This window comes from Vombatus ursinus, unplaced genomic scaffold, assembly GCF_900497805.2.
Source record: "Vombatus ursinus unplaced genomic scaffold, bare-nosed wombat genome assembly UNPS02014770.1, whole genome shotgun sequence".
Lineage (NCBI taxonomy): Eukaryota > Metazoa > Chordata > Mammalia > Diprotodontia > Vombatidae > Vombatus > Vombatus ursinus.
This window is the reverse complement of record NW_020954548.1, coordinates 38159626-38181066: the sequence shown is the minus strand read 5'-3', so window position 1 is coordinate 38181066 and position 21441 is coordinate 38159626. Positions and strand designations below refer to the sequence as shown.

General features: G+C 39.8%; 1 protein-coding gene and 1 pseudogene across 1 annotated transcript in view; both read right to left on the bottom strand.

Moving 5' to 3' along the window:
* Positions 1-21441, bottom strand: part of LMF1 (lipase maturation factor 1) — a 715571-nt gene that overhangs the window by 46918 nt on the left and 647212 nt on the right. The window contains exons 8-9 of the mRNA XM_027862638.1: positions 12556-12709; positions 1899-2082 (exon numbers count right to left, since the gene is read on the bottom strand). Coding sequence (XP_027718439.1) covers positions 1899-2082; positions 12556-12709 — 338 coding nt within the window. The remainder of the gene's footprint in view (positions 1-1898; positions 2083-12555; positions 12710-21441) is intronic.
* LOC114043799 lies at positions 2638-3471 on the bottom strand (annotated as a pseudogene).

The following is a 21441-nucleotide window of genomic DNA, read 5'->3' as shown; positions in this document are numbered from 1 at the left end:
GTGCGGGACTTAGTGTACACACCTAGTTGGCTTTAGTCTCAGGATAGCTCAGAACTCCTAAGCTCAAGTGACCAATGAGCCTCAGTCTGCCCAGCAGCAGAGATTATTAGTATGTGCTACCATGCCATTCCTAGCCACTTAACTGCTCTGAACTTAGTTTTCAAATCTGTGAAATGGAGAATAATCATTCTTATACTAAGTACTTCTTAGGACTTTTATGAGGAAAGCCTTTGTAAAGTTTAAAATGCTCTATGAATGTGAGCTGTTGCTATTATTACTGTTACTTAACAATATTCTGCTCACATGGCCAAAAAAGGTGGTACATTGGGTAAAAGTACAACTAGGTAAGCAATGGACAGACATCAACATGACAGTCTTTTATTGCTATTAAAAAAACTACCTTAGGTTAAGTTAATTCTATTATAGTATAAAAGTACAGGAATTAAAAGGGAATAAAAACAGTGACAGTGCAACATAGCACTCCCTGGGCACATATAACAAAAAATATGGGAGGGCTAATCCAACCTAAACTTATTCCTAGCTTGTAAAATTAGACCACCTGAACATTATTTTCCATGACAAATTTTCAAACCAGAATTGAACCTCCTGTATATTAATATAGAAGGTATTAAGTGTATATTAATGCACTTCAACAAGGGGATAAAGTAGAGATGCCAGAATTTAGAGAAAATGTGTTCCAGCACATATTCTACTATAGTAGAAATGTTAGCTATTATTATCATGATATTATCTTTGCACTGGAAGATCACAGAATCATAGAATTTCAAAGCTCTTAGAGATCAGCAATCCAAACTTATTATTTTACTAATGAGGAAAGAGAAGCCAAGGTCACACAGGTAATAGGTAGAAGATAGAGGATTTGAACTCAGACTTTGTGACTCAAAATCCAGTTCTACTATGCCATACTATGCCCAAATTTAAGGTGATGGCAGGTCTGGATAAAGGGAGTGAATTTGGATTTAGGGCCTAGTGCTTCCTGCCCATGCTTCTCTTACCTTCCACCCTGGCCATCATCTTGTCGTCCACCTTGCCTGACCTCACACATTCCCAACCACTGAATCACCAAAAACCTTGCCCTAGGAATGGTGGTGGTGGTGTCATAATCATATCTGGAACTATTACCTTTATGCCCATACTGTCTTCATAGTATGTCACATGGTCCACTATATATCTACTCAGCCATCTTCTTGAGAAATGGAAAGGAATAAGGGAATAAGCATTTAATATGTGCTTATTACATACCAGACACTGACCTAAGCTTTTTTTTTAAACAAATATTGTCTCATTTGATCCTCACAACAAACCTGGGAGGTAGGTGCTTTTATTATCCCCATTTTATAATGGAGGAAATTGAGGCAGAAAGAGGTTAATTGACTTGTACACAGTCTCACAACTAGTAAATGTTTGAAGCTGGATGTGAATCCAGGTCTTCCTGACTCCAGGGCCCAGTGTTCTATCCCTTGCACCATAAGCCTTGTGTTCATGCACTTCTCTGCACTTCTTTTGGTACACTCCCACCCTCCTCCCTACCCTTTTTCTGGTTTTGGAACTATAACCAAACCAATACTGTCATTGCTACTAGAAAGGGCATATCAATCAACTCTCCTATGGCTCTATTACCATCCCTGTGGCTTCCCAAATCAAAACATCCCTTCCTTGTTTGCCACTTTTGGATAAGTTTTGTTTTCTCCAGTAGAATATAAGTACCTTGAGGGCACAGTCTATCTTGCTTTTGTATTTGTATCCTAAGAGGTTGCCACATAGTACATGCTTAATAAATGCTTTTTCATTCATTCTTTCTGGAGAGAAAAAAGGGCCCATTATATGTCATTGGATTTGTCTTCAGGATGACCCCAATTTTTCCTGTGATGCCTTACCTGGAAAGCAGCAAACCACATGAGCCAGTCCAGCCGATAGTGATATGGAGAGATCAGGCATGGTCTCCTCTTCAGGTTCCCAGGCTTACATTTGAACTCATATTCCTCCCATACTGCAGTGGAATCATTGGCTTCAAGGCTGGAAGTGCCCTGGATAATGACCTCAGTCCTCTCTTTGGTGATGCTGTGGGGAAATAGAGCAGAGAGTTAGGGTGGGCTGCAACATGATAGGTCATTAAATTCCTCACTGATTCATTTTGCTACTGGTGGGAGACTTGAGTTCCTTTGGCTTTTTCCAGGGATATAAGTTTCCTTTGGCTTTTGAAAGAGGTTTTTTGGCAAAGCTAAGGTTCTTGGCCTCTTGCTGGATTGGGACTCTGCAACTCACTGTCTTTTGGACTGGCATCCCTGGTTACCCTATTTTCCTCCCCTCTCCTAAAGCAAACGTAGGTAATTGAGATTCATAATGTTTTCTTATATTATACAGACATTTAAATGTGGGGCTAGGATTTGAATTCATACCTATGTGTGCTTGAGTAGGGGCCTGATGCTCTGTCTAGTATTTCTTTCCTGTTTCCTTCTCTTTGGTTGACTAATGAGATTTGTCTGGAATTCAGCTCACTCTACATTCCAAGGCAAACTTCCTTGGTTAGGTCATCTTGAGTTACCTATTACATCATCAAATGGGGCTTCTACAGCAAAGCCCAATGACACTAGGGCTCTGGACCAGTAATAATAATCACCATTGCTCACATTTTTTTTTTTTGACATAGAGGACTTGTATTCTCATAAACCAAGGGATAGGGGGGTATCGATTTGTGGATAGGAGTTTTGCCTTTTTTGTCTCAAGTCCAATCTGCTGGCATTCTTGGGATTGGGAATACACAGATGAACAGAAGATAGAGACAGGCTTCTTGATGGTGCCATTCTCATCCCCAAAAGCAAAAACTTCGCTTTTCTGAGAATGCCAGGTCAGTAAGGTAGGAAGGTGATGGGAAGCACTTCCCATCATGCCAATATGTATTGCTGGCTTAGGACACTGGGTATCTCAAAGTAAAATTCTCTTGTCCTCACTGCATGACAGGAACACAGGGTCATTGTGGGGAGAAGCAGCAACACAGTAGACTTGGCCAGAGTGAGCTCTATAGGAGTTGAGCACTTTCTCTTGAGCAAGATCCTAAATTTTTATGCAGAAGTCTTTGATAGCCTGTGTGCTAAGGACCAGGACACTGACAGTGGTCACTGCCATCATGCTCATATTTGCAGAACTTGCTGACGATGAGTGTCTCATCCTTGTCCAGTTCCCACAGTTCCACAGCACCTGATTTGGAAAAATGCCCTGGTCCCCAATCCAGGTGAGGTTGGTCAGCCCAACTTTGGTCTGGACCCTAGCAAAGCAGAAGCCCTTGTTGGGGACCATGAAGGGGTTCTTGAATAGTCCCAGGGAGCCAGCCCAGGATGCGCCCAGGAGTCAGGAGCCATTGGACAAGTAGGAGGCATGGGCTGCTGGGACAGTAACTCCCTCCACATGTCTGAGGCTCCAGCTCAGATCTACTCCCCAAGTGGTATCCATTTGGGCTCCCTGCCCTTCTCCCACCAGAGGACAGAGCCCCCACTTTTCAAGACACTTGCCTCCCTCTCACATTTCTATAGTCTGTTAAAGTCTACAAAGCACTTTCCTCATGACAACCCTATGAGGAGGTAATAAGAGGATTACTACTCTCTATTTTACAGAGGAGGAAAACCAAGGCTCAAGGAGGGGAAACGACTTGCCTTAGGTCACACACGAGTTAAGTGGCAAAGCCAAGACATGAGATCAGCTTCTTGATTCCAAGTTCAAGGTTCCACAGACTGTCTCTCTGTATACATGTAGTCTGCTAGTCTACCACACTATTTTCATCAATAATACTACTCTGGTCCTATTTGAAAGGAAACTTTCTAAGCCCCTGGGAGTCACCAAGGGAAAGAATTATCATTGCCCATTTTGTCTGAAGGCTTTCAGAATTTTGACAACTTGCCAAGGTTCTAGTGTATTATTGATAAAGCCAGGTCCAGAATCTTCTAATTCATAGCCCAGTGCTATATTGAGAATGGGACAGCAGCCATGGAGCAAGCCTGGTAAAGCTCCATGATGCCATAGCTGGACAGAATTCCCCAGGGTCTGGTTACTGCTGCTTCACCTCCCTAGGAAAATGACAAAAAGTTTTAGCCTCTATCAGATGTAATAGAAGTTATTTTTTCCAGATATTTGACAACTTTTTGATGTTAAAGTTGTTTCCAGTTCTTTAGAGTCACAAATTATGATGCTGTTATCCATCAAAAAGCAACATAATGTAAGTAGAAAGAATACTAGAATAAGAACTCAGAGACCTGGGTTCAAATCCTAACTCTGGCCCTTATAAGATTTGTGACCATGGGCAAGTGACCTAATCTGTTTGAGACTGTTTTTCCATCTTTAAAATGGGGGTAAATAATACTCATGTAGGGTTATGGTGAAGGAAATGCGTTGTAAACATTTGTATTGCTGATTTCTTGCTATGCATCTCATATTATGTTGTTGACCGTGAAATAACCTAGAAAATTTTTCAGGTTGGATTGCTGGAGCATTGAGGTAGTTACTGTGGTAACCAGACCATCTTGGTGCTGGGGGAATCCCTCAGCATCAGGACTCTTGAAAGTGACAAAGTCTACATGAAAAAAATGGTGTATCTAGTAGGTACCAGTGACAAGTTTAGCCCACAGCAGGCACTCAAGAAATACCCATTGACTGACCAATTGTAACCAAGACAGAGTCCATCAACTGGATAGAAGGTTGGAAGGTTCCCCCTAATTTTTATTCTTCTGTCTTTGAACAAACAGGGTGTAAGTCTAGTTCTGTTGTGGTATAATGAAGGCCACACACACACACACACACACACGCGTGCGCGCACACACACACACACACACACACACACACACACATTCCCTCTCTCTCTCTCTCTCTCTCTCTGAGTTACTGCCTGGTTGTCTGTTCTAGTGTCTGGCCTCCAGTCAGCTGAGAAAATCCCAGACATAGTGCTTAAAGAACACCCATTAATAGCTGACTCATGGGGCCCCATTAACAGCTATCTAAAGGCATCCAAGCATGGCACCATTCTGGCTGAGAAATGGGTCTCACAAAGCCATTGCTGAGCAGCAGTTGGGGGTGGGAGTAGAAGTCATAAGGAGTTATTAGGGCAGAAGGAGGGAGGGCTGTGCCAAGGAAAACAGAAAGTGAAAACAAAATTATTGCACCTAATTGGAAGTGTATAGAGAGGGTTAGAAAGATAGCCCCTAAGCAGGCCCCCCATATATGTTCTCTGGATGCCAAACAGCAAACACATATGTTCTATACTTGCATGTCAGGTATTCATTCTACATTTAGTAATTACCTACTGTTTGCAATGTATACTCAGCGCTAGGGGAGCTACAAAGATAAATCAGATATGGTTCCCGGCCTACAAGGGGATATGAAACAAAAATATGTAATCTAATAAAAATAATTATACATTTACAGTGCAGACTAGAATAAGATAAGAGTGTAAGGGAAGTACAATGTATTATCTGAGGTTTAAGGAAAGAAAGATCACCTTTGCCTGGTGGGCTCTGGGAATGTTTTATGGCACAGGTGGAATTTCAGCTAGACCTTGAACTTAAGCCCACAGAGGTTGGGGCAGGGGATCTGGGAGATGGCAAGGATTCCAGTTTGCTTGGAGCACAGCGTACAGAATAAAGATCAGGGGAGACAAGAATAGGCAGGCATGAGAAGTGAGCCACCAGAGTCCTATTTGTACAGAGGGCTTTGGTGATAAAATCAGATACTCTTATGCAAGCAATTAAAATAATTAAATGGAACTCAGCACACACACACACACACACACACACACACACACACACACACACAAACATACACTCACTCACACTGAGTTATTTGGTATTTATATGCATTTTTCTTAAGGGCAGTTAGGTGATAAAATGGGCCTGGAGTCAGGAAGATGCATCTTCCTGAGTTCAAATCCTGTCTCTGACACTTCCTAGCTATGTGATCCTTGGCAAGTCACTTAACTCCATTTCCCTCAGTTTTCTCTTCTGTAAAATGAGCTGTAGAAGGAAATGGCAAACTACTCTAGTATCTCAAGGGGATCATGAAGAGTCAGACATGACTGAAAAATGACTAAACAACAAAATGCATTTTTCCATCCTATCATCCTCTCTCCGTTTTCCTTTTTTTTTTTAGGGATTCAAAGAGAATCTTTGAAAGAGAACTTGCTTGATGGGGAGACAGATCCTTGTGTTCATTTCATGCTATAATGGTCACTTTCACCAAACAAATTTCTAGAATTTGCATATCACACCTAATAAGTCTTTGTCAAATGAATTAATTAATAAGTGACTGCATGACTGAATTACACCCTAGGCTGAATTATGAGCCCTGATGAACTACCCACTAGTTAGAAACACAAGAGAAACAAGGGACAACAATTTAACTAATAATAATGGTACCTACCATGTATTCTAAATTTGAATTTTCACATCCTTGAATGTTCAGTATCAGCTGGAATCCTTTTTTATTGGTTAACATAGGGTAGAATAACTAAAAGATTATGGAAGTATTATAGTATATCCTCTTTGGGTTCTGCTAACTTTCCAAACAGAAATGAGACAGCAGAGAGAAGAAGGATCCCCAAGGAAAAGAAACAGACTTTTAACATAGTGAGACACCAATCAATCAATAAACAACAAGTATTTATTAAGTACCTATTATGTGCCAGGCACTGTATCAAGCACTGGGGACACAAATACAAATAACAAAACAGTCTCCCTCTGAAAGGAATTTACATATGTAATGGGAAAGGCAAGAAGTACAGATAAAAATATAGATAGCATAAATATGAAAGGAATTAATATAAATATATACAAAGTTAAATACAAGGTAGTTTTGAGCAGGAAGGCATTAATAGTTGTGGGGCGATCAGGAGAGACTTCATGCAGAACGGAGTTTGAGCTGCATCTTAATAGAAGAGCCTCCAAGTTGCAGGTATGGAGGGAGTGAATTCCAGGCATGTAGGATGGCTAGTGCAAAGGCATGGAGATGGATTATCATGTGTGAGGAACAGAAAGAAGGCCAGTTTGGCTGGATGGCAGAAAGAGCAAGTGGGAATAATAATGTTCAAGGAGGCTGGAAAAAGAGGTTGGGAAGGGCTTTAAAGGCTAAGCAGAGGAGACTATATTTTATTCTAGAGGCCATATTGGCTGAGTAGGGGCGTCACATGGTCAGATCCACGTTTAAGGAAAATTGCATTGGCTGCAGTGTGTAGGAGCTGGGAGACCAACCAGGAGGCTACTGCAATACTCTAGGTAAGAGGTGATAAAGGCTTTAAGTAGGGTGGCAGCTACATGAGTAGAGAGAAGGCACTGGATATGAGAGATGTGAAAGAAGTAATGGCAACATTTGACAACTGATTTATGGATAAAGAGAGAGAGGAATTGAAGATGAAGTGAGCATTAAGCACGGTGCCTGGCATATGGTAGCTGCTTAATAAATATCTATTGATTTGACCCTCAGAAGCCCAGAAGCTATTCCTCTAGATGCAGAAATCCCCTTCTAAAGTACTGCTTAGAAGTGAAATCAGCAGAGCTAGGAAAACAGTAAACCCAATGACTACATCAATGGAGGAATCAAAGAAGAACATTGCAAAATTACAAATAAAAAGGTTGGCCTCAAAGAAGAGATAGGAGGAGATGCCTACTCCCCTCCCCTTCCCCTTGCTCCTTTGTGGAAGTGGGGCTGGGGGTGGTTTATGCTGTGGAAAATTGCATATGACATCAGATTTTTTAAATGTATCAATCTGTTTGCTGAGTTTTTTTTCTTTTCTTTAAAAATATTTTTTGGTTGTTATAAGGGACAGCTTTCAGAGGTGGGGGAAGGATGGCATATGGGGGAAATCTAGGTGACGTAAAAATAAAAGATAATAAGTTTAAAAAATCTATTTTTTTTTAAAAAAAGTACTGCTGAAAATGATCCCATATTTTCTGTGGACAGTTCTGACCAGAGCTGGTTTGATGCTTTACTATCTGCTAATATGAACTTGCTCTTTCTGTTTAGTGAATGCTGGAGGCTGTGAATATTTCTGCTATTTTGGTGATTCTGGGAGGATTTAATGGTAGGGAGTCACTGGACACGAAAACCTGGTCTTTCTGGCTGGAAGTGTTCTTCCTTTGATTCTCTTTAGTGTAGTAGAGAGATTGCTGGCCTCAGCGGCAGGGAGCCTGAGTTTGAGGCTTGGCTGTGCCAGGAACATGTCGAGTGTCAGTGGGGTATGATTCACTGTTTGTCGGTCACTGCCCCACTCTGGGCCTTAGTCTCTGTAAAATGAGGGGCTTAAATGCTAGAGTATCACAGAAGGCACTTTTCACAGATTCTTAGAGTAGAAAGGACCCCAAAGGCCATCTAGTCCGAGCTATTCTTGAATAAAAAACCCTTCTTTCTACAACATACCTAACAAGTGATCCAGTTTATGTTGACAGTTTCCATGGTACCACCTTTTGGGCCAGACATTATGCTTTTGCATAGCATGAAAAGAAAAGCCTAAATTTGCCTTTTTATGATTTTAGTCATTGCTTTGTCAAACGAACAGATCTTGTCTCTTTTGTGAGTCAGCTAACATTTTCTGCACTTCCTCCAGTCTTCTCCAGCCTAAATATCCCTACTTCCTTCCCCAGGATCCTCCCATAGCCTCACTGGGCATAAACTCATGGTCATTCACCATCTTGGCTGCTCTTCCATGGACATTCTCCAGTTTACCAAAGTCCTTCCTAAAATGTGTTGTCTAGAAGTGAACACAATAATGAACCCTGTGCACTATCACCTCTTCAGTTGTAGATACTATCCATCTCTTAATGCAGTACCTAAGACCTTTCTAGCTTTTTCTTGGCTTTATATCACCCTGTTGACTCATATTGAGCCCTCGGTCCACTAAAATACCCAGATCTTTTTTAAGATGAACTATTGATGGGTCATGCCTCCCTCATCTTGTACTTGTGAAACTCAGTTTTTGAACTCAAGTGTAAAACTAAGTTTACATTCATCCCTATTAACCTCTAGATTAGATCCAGTGTTCTAGCCTCTAAAGATCTTTTTGTATTTTAATTCTGTCATTCAGTGTGTTAATTATCCTTCATAGCTTTTGTGTTCTCCATAAATTTGGTAAGCATACTATCTATGCCTTTGAGTAGTTATTAATTAAAATGTTACATAGAGGAAGACCAAGCACACATTTCTAGGGAACTCCACTGGAGACTGCCTTCCAAGCTGATAGCAAACCTTTAATGAATTGGTCCACCGAATTCCTTAGATCATAGATCCAAAGCCTGATGGAGCTTTAAAGTCCGGCCCTTTAATTTTAAGGATGAGGAAACTAGGGCCCAGAGAAGTTAAATGACTTGCTCAACGTCACACATATGGTAGGTAGCAGTGGCAGAATTTAAACTCATCCAGTGATTCCAAGTTTAGTTCTCTTTTCCCTACCCTACGTTACCTTGAGCCTGCCTAGTCAACCAGCTCCAAACTGTCTAACTGTAGTCTCACTTCGTCACATCTCCTACTAACATCTAGGTAAACCAGATCTATGTCACTTTCTTGATTTACCAGTCTAGTAATTCTTGTCCAAAAACACAACAAATAAAAAACAAAAAATAAAATTGACCTGGCATGACTTGTTTTTAATAAAAGTATGCTGGCTTTTTGTGATCACCGCTTTCTTTTGTAGATATTCATCAGCTATCACCTTAATGAAGCATTCTAGAATTACGTCATGAATCAAAAACAAACCTACTAATCTGACAGTTTTCAGATTTGATTTTCTTCTATTTTTTTGGGAGATCTGGATGACATTTGCTTTTATCCAATCCTTTGGTATCTTTGCTGTTTTCTGTAAACTTTTAGAGATGACTGGTAATGGCCCAGCCATCACATTTGCCATTTTCCTTAGTATGCTAACATGATCATTTGGGTCACATAAGTCACTCATCAAAGACTGCTAGGTGCTCTCTTACTGTTGTCTCTTTATGTATTTTGGTTATCCACTCCTTATTAGATAGTCTTGTTTTGGCCTTTCTAGTCCAAAGACCATTCTCCTTTTCAGATAAAACAGAAGCAAAATAACATAAGCAAAATACCTTTTGTCCATTGTTAATTATTGTCCCATGCACTCTAAGCAATGTGATCTTTTATTCTCTTCAATTTTTTATCCAACTTAGGTGAAAAAAATCCTCATTTTGTTGTCCTTAATTTTCCTTGCCAGCCTTAGCTCATTCTGAACGTTAGCGCCTCTCAGACTATTCTTAAAGGCCCAGGCCATGCTGTTATAGTCATCCTCTGTTATTTAACCTTGCTTCCATCTTCTGGATATAGCTTTTAAAAAATCTAAGTTGACTGGTGAGTTTTCTACGCATCTACATTGGTGTCTTTAGACCATTCCCTCCTTTTTATCCTTACCATAAATGTTTCTCTTTGTATCTTCAGAATTTTACCTTTGGGCATTTCCTATTTTCTCTGTCTAGATAGTCTATAATATGCCCCACTGACAAAATTGTTTCTTTATCTGCCTTTGTTAATTTTTGCCCAGCCACTCTGTACTGTGTTTCTTGGATTTCTTTTCTTTATAAACTCTAGTACTCTGCCACCTCCTGCCTTTTGTCTACTCTATTTTTTTTTAATCAAGTATGTCCCTCTAGAGCCATAATCCATCAAGTCTCAGTAGTACCTGTGAGGTAAACTTTGCTTCCTTGTAGTGGGACTTCTAATTAGTCTTTTTTTTTTTTTTTTGGTGAGGCGATTGGGGTTAAGTGACTTGCCCAAAGTCACGCACTGTGTCTGAGGCTGGATTTGAACTTGGGTCCTTCTGACTCCAGGGCCAATGCTCTATCCACTGTCCCACCTAGCTGCCCCTATCTAATTTATTCTTACTTGTTACTCTGTGCATTTGTGTACAGACATCTAGGCAAACAGTTCCATCACAGGCTCCTTTCTTAGGCCGTCCCTCCTCTGAACTTCTGCGTGGATCTAGTACTAGAGAACAGATGACCTCCAGGGTTCTTTCTGGAATTCTATGATCATTCTAGGCTTTTTGCCCAAGTGAAAGATAGCTTGTTTCCTGATTCAGAATCAGTTCTGGGGAAGTAAATTAATAAAGATACCTAGGGTTCAGTTCCTTATAGAGTCAGTGAGCTGCCAAACCAAGCCATATCAATTCTCCATGTTTTCCCCTTTGAAACGGAAGCTTTTAGGAAACCACCAATTATTATTTTTGCAATTATTCTCACAATATTCTGAAAGTACTTTTAGAGTTCTGGAAATCTAGATTGTAGTAAGGTAAAAACAACACTAATCACATGGCCATTTCCACGTTTTTGCCATCTCTATATATCTTGAGGAGGGATGCAGGTTTATTAGATACTTGAAGGTGGCATAGGACTAAGAGATGCATTCTCTTTGCAGGTCTTCAAAAAAAAAGAATTAAAAAATGAAATAAACCTCATCTGTCCTTGAGTGCAACTATTTGTTTAGGCACAGGGTTTCCAGTAGGGCAGCCAGGTGGCCTGGGGTCAGGAAGACCTAAGTTCAAATCCAGCCTTAGACACTTACTAGCTATGTGACTCTGGAGAAGTCACTTCACCCTGTTTGCCTCAATTTCCTCATCTGTAAGATGAGCCAGAGAAAGAAATGGCAAAACACTCTAGTATCTTTGCCAAGAGAACCCCAAATGGGGTCATGAAGAGTTAGACATGACTGAAAAACAACTGAACAACAAAAACAACAGGATTTTCAGTGGCTGATTAGAATTTATTAGTTTTAGGAGTCAGGATGTGAATTCAAATCTTCTTACCTAAATCTAGTGTTTTTTCTACTACAGTTCAGCAATGCTCCATATCTTTAGTTAACCCTACACACTTTCCCCTGAGGCCCCTGGAGAGTACCATGTAGAAAATAGGTCTTTGATTTACGTATGTTGATGAAATCTGCAAGAAGTTCCTTGAGGGAAAGAAATTTCCCTCAGATTCTAGTCATTTAGTCACTACCCTGTCACCTAAAATTTTGGAGTACTGGTACACATACAGGCTACTAGTTCTGTCCTTGACATTATCAATGGTATTTGTTACCTTTATATTGACCCAGCATGGTGTAGTTGGATAGAGTTCTGGGCTTAAAGTCAGGAAATTGTGAGTTCAAATCCTGCCTCTAACAATACTGTGTCAGAGGCAGGATCTGCTGTAACACCCAGCTAAGTCACTCAACCTCTCTATTCCTTGCGATTTATCTACTATGTTAGATTAGCTACACCCTGAACTTGGAGAAAAAAACTCCCATAATGAAAGCTCCATACACTGACAATCATAAATCCTTTATTTATTGGTGTATATACTACCTTACCTAGTTTACTAGACTGTGACCTCTTTGAGGACAGGCATTATGCCTCTTAATTCCCATGTTTCTAGCCTGCACTGGGCACTCAGAAAGGTTGATTCATTGAATAGTTCATGGAAAATAGATGAAAAAAATGGAAAGAAAGATAATCAGAAAACAAAACCAAAATAAAAAATAAGTACGGATAAAAGACACTCTGGACGTGAATTGTACCTTCCAAATGCTCCATAAGTGTTGACTATTCTGAGAGGGTTAAATGAGGTATTCATAACTTGCTTGGAATTAAGCAAATTCATAATCACAGGAATGCTTAGGCAGGCAATCAGGACACCAAAAGAGACGTTTACCACTCTTCGAACCAAACAACCTGAAAATAAGAGAAAGAGAAATGAGTTAAGTTTTTAGTTTGGGATGGTGGAGAAAACATCGGACTGAAAACATTGAAATGGCAACCCTGCAGACATGGGTTCAAGTTCTGGCTTCACCTTTTACTAGCAGCGTGACTTTGAGCAAAATATATTACTCTCCTGAGACTATTTCCTTCTCTGTAAAATGGGTATAATAATACTTTATGAAGAAAGTATTTATGGAAAGTAAAATGCTATGTGCACAGTTGTTGTTATTACTTCCAACTCTTTCAAGGCTGATTTTTTTTTTAATTATCAGATTGCAAACAATGTGGTTATCTTATTGGCACATTCCACAAGGTTGGAATAGCCTCTGGGACTCTACTTTTCAAGTTCTTAGTCCAAATCAGCCCAAATCTTACCAATCTATTATGTAATTTTTCTAAACCTGACATTTTCTCCAAATACTAGGCAAAAGAGCCAAACCAAACAACATATGTTTTAGAGACTTCAGGGAAAATAGCCCAGTTGGATAAGGCATATGAATATAATAGAATATTACTGTGGGATAAGAAATAACAAATATGAGAAATTCAGAGAAACACAGAAAGAAGAAACATGAACTGATACAGTGAAAAAGGGAGAGCTAGGAGCACAATATATGCAATGCTGTCAATTAGGTCAATAAAAAGCAAACTAGAAGGAAGCCAGATTCTGAGGAATTTTTATGACTAATCTTGGTCCCAGAGGACAGGTAATGAAACATGCATACTTCCATTTGGCAGAGAGGTAAGGGTCTGGTGGGGCAGAATGTTACATACCATGTCCAAGGATAGTCACTGTTTTAGATATATTTGCTTAACTATTTTTCTTGCTTACAAGTGAAGGTCCACTGCTATAAGTATGTTGATAAATAACTGAGATTAACTATAAGAAAAGCAATAGTAAAACTTAAAAAAAAGAAAAACAACTCAGTTGGAGCCCACATATTCTTTTAAAGACATGGAGGCCTTAACCCCATTTGAATGAAAATCTATGTAAGTGAAAGAGTAGGGTTCACTGAATAGATCAATCACCTAGAGGAGAATAAGCATTTATATTGTACCTATTACTTGCCACTAATTGCTTTACAAATATTATATGCTAAGTACTTTACAAATATTATCTCATTTAATCTTCACAACAACCCTGTGAGGTAAGTGCTGTTTATTAGAACCATTTTGCAGTTGAGCAAACTGAGGCGAATAAAGGTTACTTGCCCTGGGTCACACATCTAGTAGCAAATGTCTAAGGCCAGATTTGAACTAAGGTATTTCTGACTCTAAGCCTAGCTGGCTGATAAGATAAGATGCCTAGATGCTTTTATGAAGAAAAAAACAATTATCAGTCAACCAAACAATCAAATGCTTTAGATTAAGAGCGAATGGAGTGAGTTGATAGGAAGCGTTCAGATTGGGTGAGGAAACTTAGTCATAAGGGCCCAGTGGATTGCCTATAAAATAGAAGACCAAGTTATTTAAGCATCTGGCAGAGATTGGGATTCTAGCAAGTGAGCAGCAAATGAGGAGAGATACTCAGTTAAAACTCAAGAGTCACTTGGAGGAAGAAGAAAGCACTTTTAGTTCCAGCCTTGGTTTCCTTCCCCTCTCTCCATGCCTTGGCTGAAGGAGGACTCTGAGTTTCCAAAGGTCTGGAGGGATTTTATACTACCCATCTTCCTATCAGCATTCCAGTGTTGTCCTCCCTAAGACAGCAATGGCTGGTGGCATGGTCTGCTTTGGGTACCAGGGAAAGACTAGATGCAGATTCATAGGTCTTAAAGGAGACTATGCCGTATCTAAGACATATCCCCTCTAGAAATGAAGAAAAGGAATTCCAGGAACCAGCAGCTGACTTACTCTAATGTACTCTCTAAGTTTTAGCCTACTTTCTCCTGGTCTTTGTATGTAGTGATGGGAGCACATCATTGACTGGGAGGGGGGTGGGATATTTTGTACCATTTATGCTACGGCAGTCTGTTTGACTAAATTGATTTTCAGCTGACAGTCAAGGCAGGAAGTACACAGCTTGTGAGTTGTGTGGTGGTAAAAAGACAATCCCTCTAGTCCCTCAGATTTACTCTGAGAGTCCTGACAGAAAATGGTAGTCCAGCTCTGGGGTGAGTGGGAGTTGGGATTTAACCTGAGAGGACGTGCTACATATGCCTAATGTATCTATCACAGACAGTTGTACTATTGTGTCCTCCAAACGGGCTTTTTCCATGAATCCCTTCAGATTATTTTACCGTGGTTCTCTACTGCCAGTAAGGTCAACTCTAAATTCCTTTATCTGGAATCCAAAACTCTTCATAATCTAGTCTCAACCTATGCTTCAAACTTCAGCTTCCTTTTCTTACCCATATAAACATTCGGTGCTCACCAGGCCATCTGGCTCTTTGGTCTCTGAATAATCATGTGCATGCTTATCACTGAACTTTTTATTCAAACCCTTTCACTACTATTTCCTTATGTAGTTGAATCTTCTCCATTCTGTTCTGTAATAGGCTGAAACAAAAGTGAGTTCTGTAGGGAAGATAAATGTTCTACACCTGGGTTTAAAAATCAAGTATAAACTAATTAATGCAATGACCAACCACAGCTCCAGAGGAATGACTGTGAAGCATGCTTTCCTGACAGAGAGATGATGGACCCAAGATGCAGAAAAAGATGTAACGTTTCTGGACATGGAAAATATGTGGATTTGTTTTGTTTGTCTATGCTTATCTGTTACAAGTTTTCTATTTCCCCCTTTTAATTTTTGTATGAATGGGGAGACTTGGGAAAGGGGGATAATATTGCCAAAAAAGAAGAAAAAAATTTTAAATCATGTAAAAAGACGAATAGGAGGAAACATAATGAAATTTAGAGGGAAACGCAGAGAAGCAAGACAGCTTCAACAGGAACATGCTGAATTTATTACATGTATGTGTAAAAAGACCAAAGCTGTATGTAATATTCATGATTTCACATGCACTCTCCTTTTTCTTTTCTACTCTGTACATGCAAATATTCTCTTTTTGGTGTTAAATTAAGAATAGAATGATGCAAAAGTCAAGTGTAGAATCTGGAAGTTGTGGCTAAGTTATCTAGGACTTAGTGGAAGGAAAGTTCCATAGGCGTCAGTAGTGTGATACCATAGCTGAAAAAGATGTCCTCTATTAGTATCCAAAAGAGATTCATCGCTCTCCTGCTTTCTGTCCTGGAGAATTCCAGGCCTAAGTACAGTGTTTTAGGAAGGACACTGACAGGATGGAGTCCATTAAGAGAATAGCAACCAGGATGATGAGGGAACTTGAAACCATGCCCTCTAAGGATCTGTTGGAAGAACCAGAATGCTTGGCATGGAGAAGAGATAGCTTAAGGTAGGGGGCTGGAGGAAGGACATCACATCAGTAGGATTAGATTTGTTCTGCTTAACCCCAAAAGAAAGAACCAAGACCAGAGGCTGGAAGCTGTAGAGAGGCATACTTTAGCACAATGTAAAGAAGGACATCCTAACAATTAGAGGTATTCAAGAATGAAATGGGCTGCCTTTGGAGGTAACAAATTCTCCCTCAAGGAGAGTATTTAAATAGAGGCTTGTCAGGGAGGATTTTTGTTCCAGCATGATCTCTAAGGTCAAAGTCTACAATATTTAGTTTTGTTGTACTTCAGTTTTTTCATTTGTAAAATGGAGTGGTAAAACGTACACTTCCTACTTCCTACAGTTGTGAGGAAAGTGCTTAGTAAAGGAAAAAGTAGTATAGAAATATTGTAGATTATTGTGGATGTATCTTATATTCCACATTAGATGGCAGGTTTCCTGAGGGCAAAGATGATTTTTTTTTTTTTGGCGAGGCAATGGGGTTAAGTGACTTGCCCAGGGTCACACAGCTAATAAGTATTTTTATGTGTCTGAGGCTGGATTTGAACTCAGGTCCTCCTGAATCCAGGGCTGGTGCTCTATCCACTGTGCCTTCCAGCTGCCCCTAGGCAAAGATGATTTTGTGAATCCAGTACTCAGCAAAGGGCCCCCCAAACGGTACATATTCAGTTAACATTTATTGATTTGTGGATTAATTTTTAATTAATTTTTTTTAGTATAATCATAGATAGTGCTTGAGGTAGCCCTTGTACATGACTCACCTTTTTATATATTGAAGGTTTAGAAAGCACTTTCCTCATAACAACCTTGTGAGGTAGGTAGTACAAATATTAGACTCATTTTACAGATGAGGAAAATGAGAATCAGAGAGTCTAAGTGATCCTCTCAGAGCTATATGGTGAGGAAGTGTTTGATTTGGGATTTAAAACACAGGCATTCTTTCCTGCCTGCCAGTGATAACTAAGGCCTGGGTAAATATTCTGTTCATCTACTAAGAGCGAGAAGGGCATGAAGAAGAGTTTAGATGCATGAAGAATCCTGCTTTAATGGGAACTGTGAGGCTAAACCCACACTGCACCACCCTACCCTTCACTTGTGCCTCAGTCACAGTCATGACTGTTGCTCCAAGAATGGGGAATATTCTCAATAGGGGATGCTTTCCTCAGTGCCTCAGATCAGTTAGTCCAACTCTCTTACCATTTTTTTTTGTAAGTTGGATCATTTAATTTTTTTAACATTCATTTTTTTTAGTTTGAATTTCAAATTCTCTTCCTCCCTCTGGCCCTGACTCTACCCTTTGAGAAGGCAAGCAATGATACGCATTATACATACGAAATCATACCAAATATATTTCCACATTAGTCATGTTGCCAAAAAAAGAGCAAGAAAAATAAAGAAAGTGAAAAAAATATGCTTCAATCTGTACTCAGAGTTTATCAGTTCTCTTTTTGGAGGTAGAGAGCAGTTTTTATCAAATCCTTAGGAACTGTCATGGATCATTGTCTTGACCAGAGTAGCTAAGTCTTTCACAGTTGATCATCCTTACAATATTGCTGTTACTGTGTACAATGTTCTCCTGGTTCTGCTCACTTCACTCTGCATAAACTCATATCGGTCTTTCCAGGTTTTTCTGAAGTCAGCCTGCTTGTCATTCCTTATAGCACAATAGTATTTCATTACATTCATATACTACAACTTTTTCAGCCATTCCCCAATTGATGGGCATCCCTTCAATGTTCAATTCTTTGCCACCATAAAAAGAACTGCTAGAAATATTTTTGTACAAATATGTCTTTTTCTTTTTCTTTGATCTCTTTGGGGTACAGACCTAGTAGTGGTATTGCTGGGTCAAAGGGTATGCACAGTTTTATAGCCCTTTGGGCATAGTTTCAAATTGCTTTCCAGAATAGCTAGGCCAATTTACAGCTCCACCAAGTGCACCTATTTTTCTACAACCTCTCCAGCATTTGTCATTTTCTTTTTCTATCATATTAGCCAATCTGACACTTGTGAGGTGGCACCTCAGAGTTATTTTAATTTGCATTTCTCTAGTTATTAGTGATTTAGAGCATTTTTCTTTCTTTTTCTTTCCTTTTCTTTTTTTTTTTTTTTTTTGCCTAAGCAATGGGGTTAAGTGACTTGCCCAGGGCCACAGAGCTAGTAAGCATTATGTGTCTGAGGCTGGATTTGAATTCAGGTCCTCCTGACTCCAGGGCCAGTGCTCTATCCATTTCGCCACCTGGCTGCCCCTAGAGCATTTTTTCATATGACTATTGACTGCTTTGATTTCTTTTTCTGAAAACTTTCTTTTTATATCCTTTGACCATTTATCAATTGGGGAATGACTCTTATTTTTATAAATGTGACTCAATTCTCTATGTACTTGAGAAATGAAGTCTTCATCAGAGAAACTTGCTGTAAAATTTCTCCCAGTTTCCTGCTTTTCTTCTAATTTTGGCTGCATTGGTTTTGTTTGTGAAAAAAATCTTTTTAATTTCATGTAATCAAAATGATCCATTTTACATCCTGAGGTCCCTTCTATCTCATATTTGGTCATAAATTCTTCCTGTATCTACAGATATGACGGGTAATTTTTTCCGTGCTCCCCTAATTTGCTTAAGGTCTCACCTTTGATGTCCAAATCATGTACCCATTTTGACTTTATCTTCCCTATAAATCCAGAGTAAGTGACTTGTTGAGGCCACATGGTTAGTGGAACATAACAAAGGAAGCCTTCCACAGTGCGCCCTTTGGATGTGTCAGGGTTTTATACCTATTCCAAAGATGTCTCACTATTCCATCTGGTAAGGTGCACCAATTAAAGAGTTTTGACCTGTTAAAAATCCGAAATAAATCTAGTCCTTGCAGGACATATAATGAAATTTAACTGCCTACAATACTGAAATGTTATTTCAGAGGAAACTAGCATTTCACATGAAATGAACCTTCTAGGATAGAACTCTCTGCACTGCTTTATTGAGTGACCACTTCTTGCTGTTGTACAATGTACGTAAATGATGTTGATGTACCAAATTGATAAGAAATAGCATCCTGGAGAGTAGAAAGAACTTCTCTCCTCTTACATCTGGCCTGTTTCCTTGTGAAATCCCGGGGCATGTGAAACAAGTTCTTCCTGGGACAGAAATTAGGTGACGAAGGAGGTAGGTGCACATCAGCCCATGCTTAAGCAGGCCCTTCTCTTCTTGGTTAAAAAAAAATCCCCTATTTCCTTTTTCATGATTATCTGTAGCATAGTGATGCCAAGCTCAAATTCACAGCCAAGCTTCACACTCCCAAATAGGCCTCCAACTCTCGCCTTTAGTGTGATATCCTAAATCCTGCGATTCTGTACTTGCTGGAGAAATGAAGATTAGGCATGTTTTTAAGGTCAGTGCCCATTTAATGACTTGCTTAATTAAGGAACCAAAGGGTCCAACATGTATGTGTCTAAACTATTATAATTCCCCAAAGATGATCAGAGCTGAGCCATGGGATCAGTGGGAAATAGTGGGAAACTGCGAGTAATGAGGTACACAGGAGGACTTGGTTCCCCACCGAGCTTTTAAAAAGAAGGCATTTGTAGGACTGATTCATCTAACCTTGTGACTTCACTTCTCGGTCCCCAAAATGAACCCCGTACCACGTGCCAGCAATCCTAAACACCTGCTGCTCCCAGATGCAAAGCCTCAGAAAATTCCAACAAATGGTATATCTCTACCCTTTAATTTTGTAAGGAAAAGATACTTTTGATATGTATACAAGCTAACACCATTTGTTTATTCAAAGTATTTTACACTTAAATATTAATGTAAATGTGATTACATGTTAATAGCGTGTACTTACTATCAATAGTTTTACATTTAAATACATTTATTACCACTATTAACAAATAGCTTATATCCCCTTAAAAATAACTACTCCTTCCTGCAGTGTTTTAATATTTACAAACAACTGTCCTCATAATAAGTCTATTGGTTAAGCAGTACAGATATCATTATCCCAATTTTATAGATGAGGGCAACAAGGCTCAGTGGTGCAGTGGGTAGAGTGATGAACTTGAAATCAGGAAGAACTGAGTTCAAATCCTGTTTCAGGCACTTACTAGTTGTGTGACCCTGGGCAAGTCATTTAACCTCTCTCTACCTCAGTTCCCTCATCTATAAAATGAGGATAATGACATCACAACTCTACAAGGTGGGTGTTGTTGAGGGTCAAATGTTGTGCTTCTTACTCTACTATTGTGAAGATCAAATGAGTTAACATACATAAAGCCCTTTGCAAACCTGAAAACGCTACATAAATGAAATTATTATTGGAGAAGTGGAGAGATCTGCCCAAGATTATACAGCTAATCCATGTCAGAGCCATGTTTCTCTAACTATAAAGTACAACTCCTTTTCCACATAAAAGGAACTTTTATGCTACTGAGTTCCCTCCCGGCTCTGAAGCCCCGAGAAGTTAACACAGCTAATTGGGTCATATCTTTTCTCTGTCTCCAAAGTCCTGGAGATTGTATTTGTATCCCTGATGCCTAGTACTGTACCTGCACATATGACCCCAGAGTCATCCCAATTTTGTACTCCTGCTGCTCGCCCACCGCCCTGTACATTAACACTGGATGTGCATGAGGACGACTGGATTGATGTGCTCCAGTCACAGTGCCTTACACAGAATAGGTAGTGTTGTCATTGCTCAATGTTGTGTTGAGCGGTTTTATGGTGCAGCACTGAGAACACCTGAGAATGAGAAGATCTGGGTACTAGTCCTTGTTCATCCACTAGCTGCTATATCACCTTGCATGAGAGACGACCACTTTGAGCTTGTTTTCTCATCTAGATATATAAAATGCCTAGAAAACAATTCATGTGAAAAGGACCTGGAGGTCTTAGTGGCTTAAAGGTTTAACAGGAGTCACTTGTGAAATGTGGCAGCCAAGACAGCAATCTTTGCATTATTAAAAGGCTAGCGTCCAGAGCAAAGGAGAGGGCAGTTCTATCCTATGAGACATCTGTAGTATCCTGGGTGCCTCATTTTAGGAAGGCTAGAATCCAGAACAGGGATGGCAGGCTGGGCAGATGGAGCAGCAATAGTATAACAAGAGAATAGGATAGGAACCATGCTACATGAGAATTGTTTGGAAAAAAACCAGACCACCAACTGGAGTCATTGGGCCTGGAGAAGAGCTTCAGAGCAGGAGAACTTAACATCTGTCTTCAAAGATCTGAAGGGCTCTTATGTAGGAGAGAGTTTAGACTTGCAGTGCCTGGCCCCGGAGGGCAGAATTAGGAGTAATGACTACAAGTAGCAAAGAAGCAGACTGAGGTGGGATGAAGGGAGAATTGGCTACTCA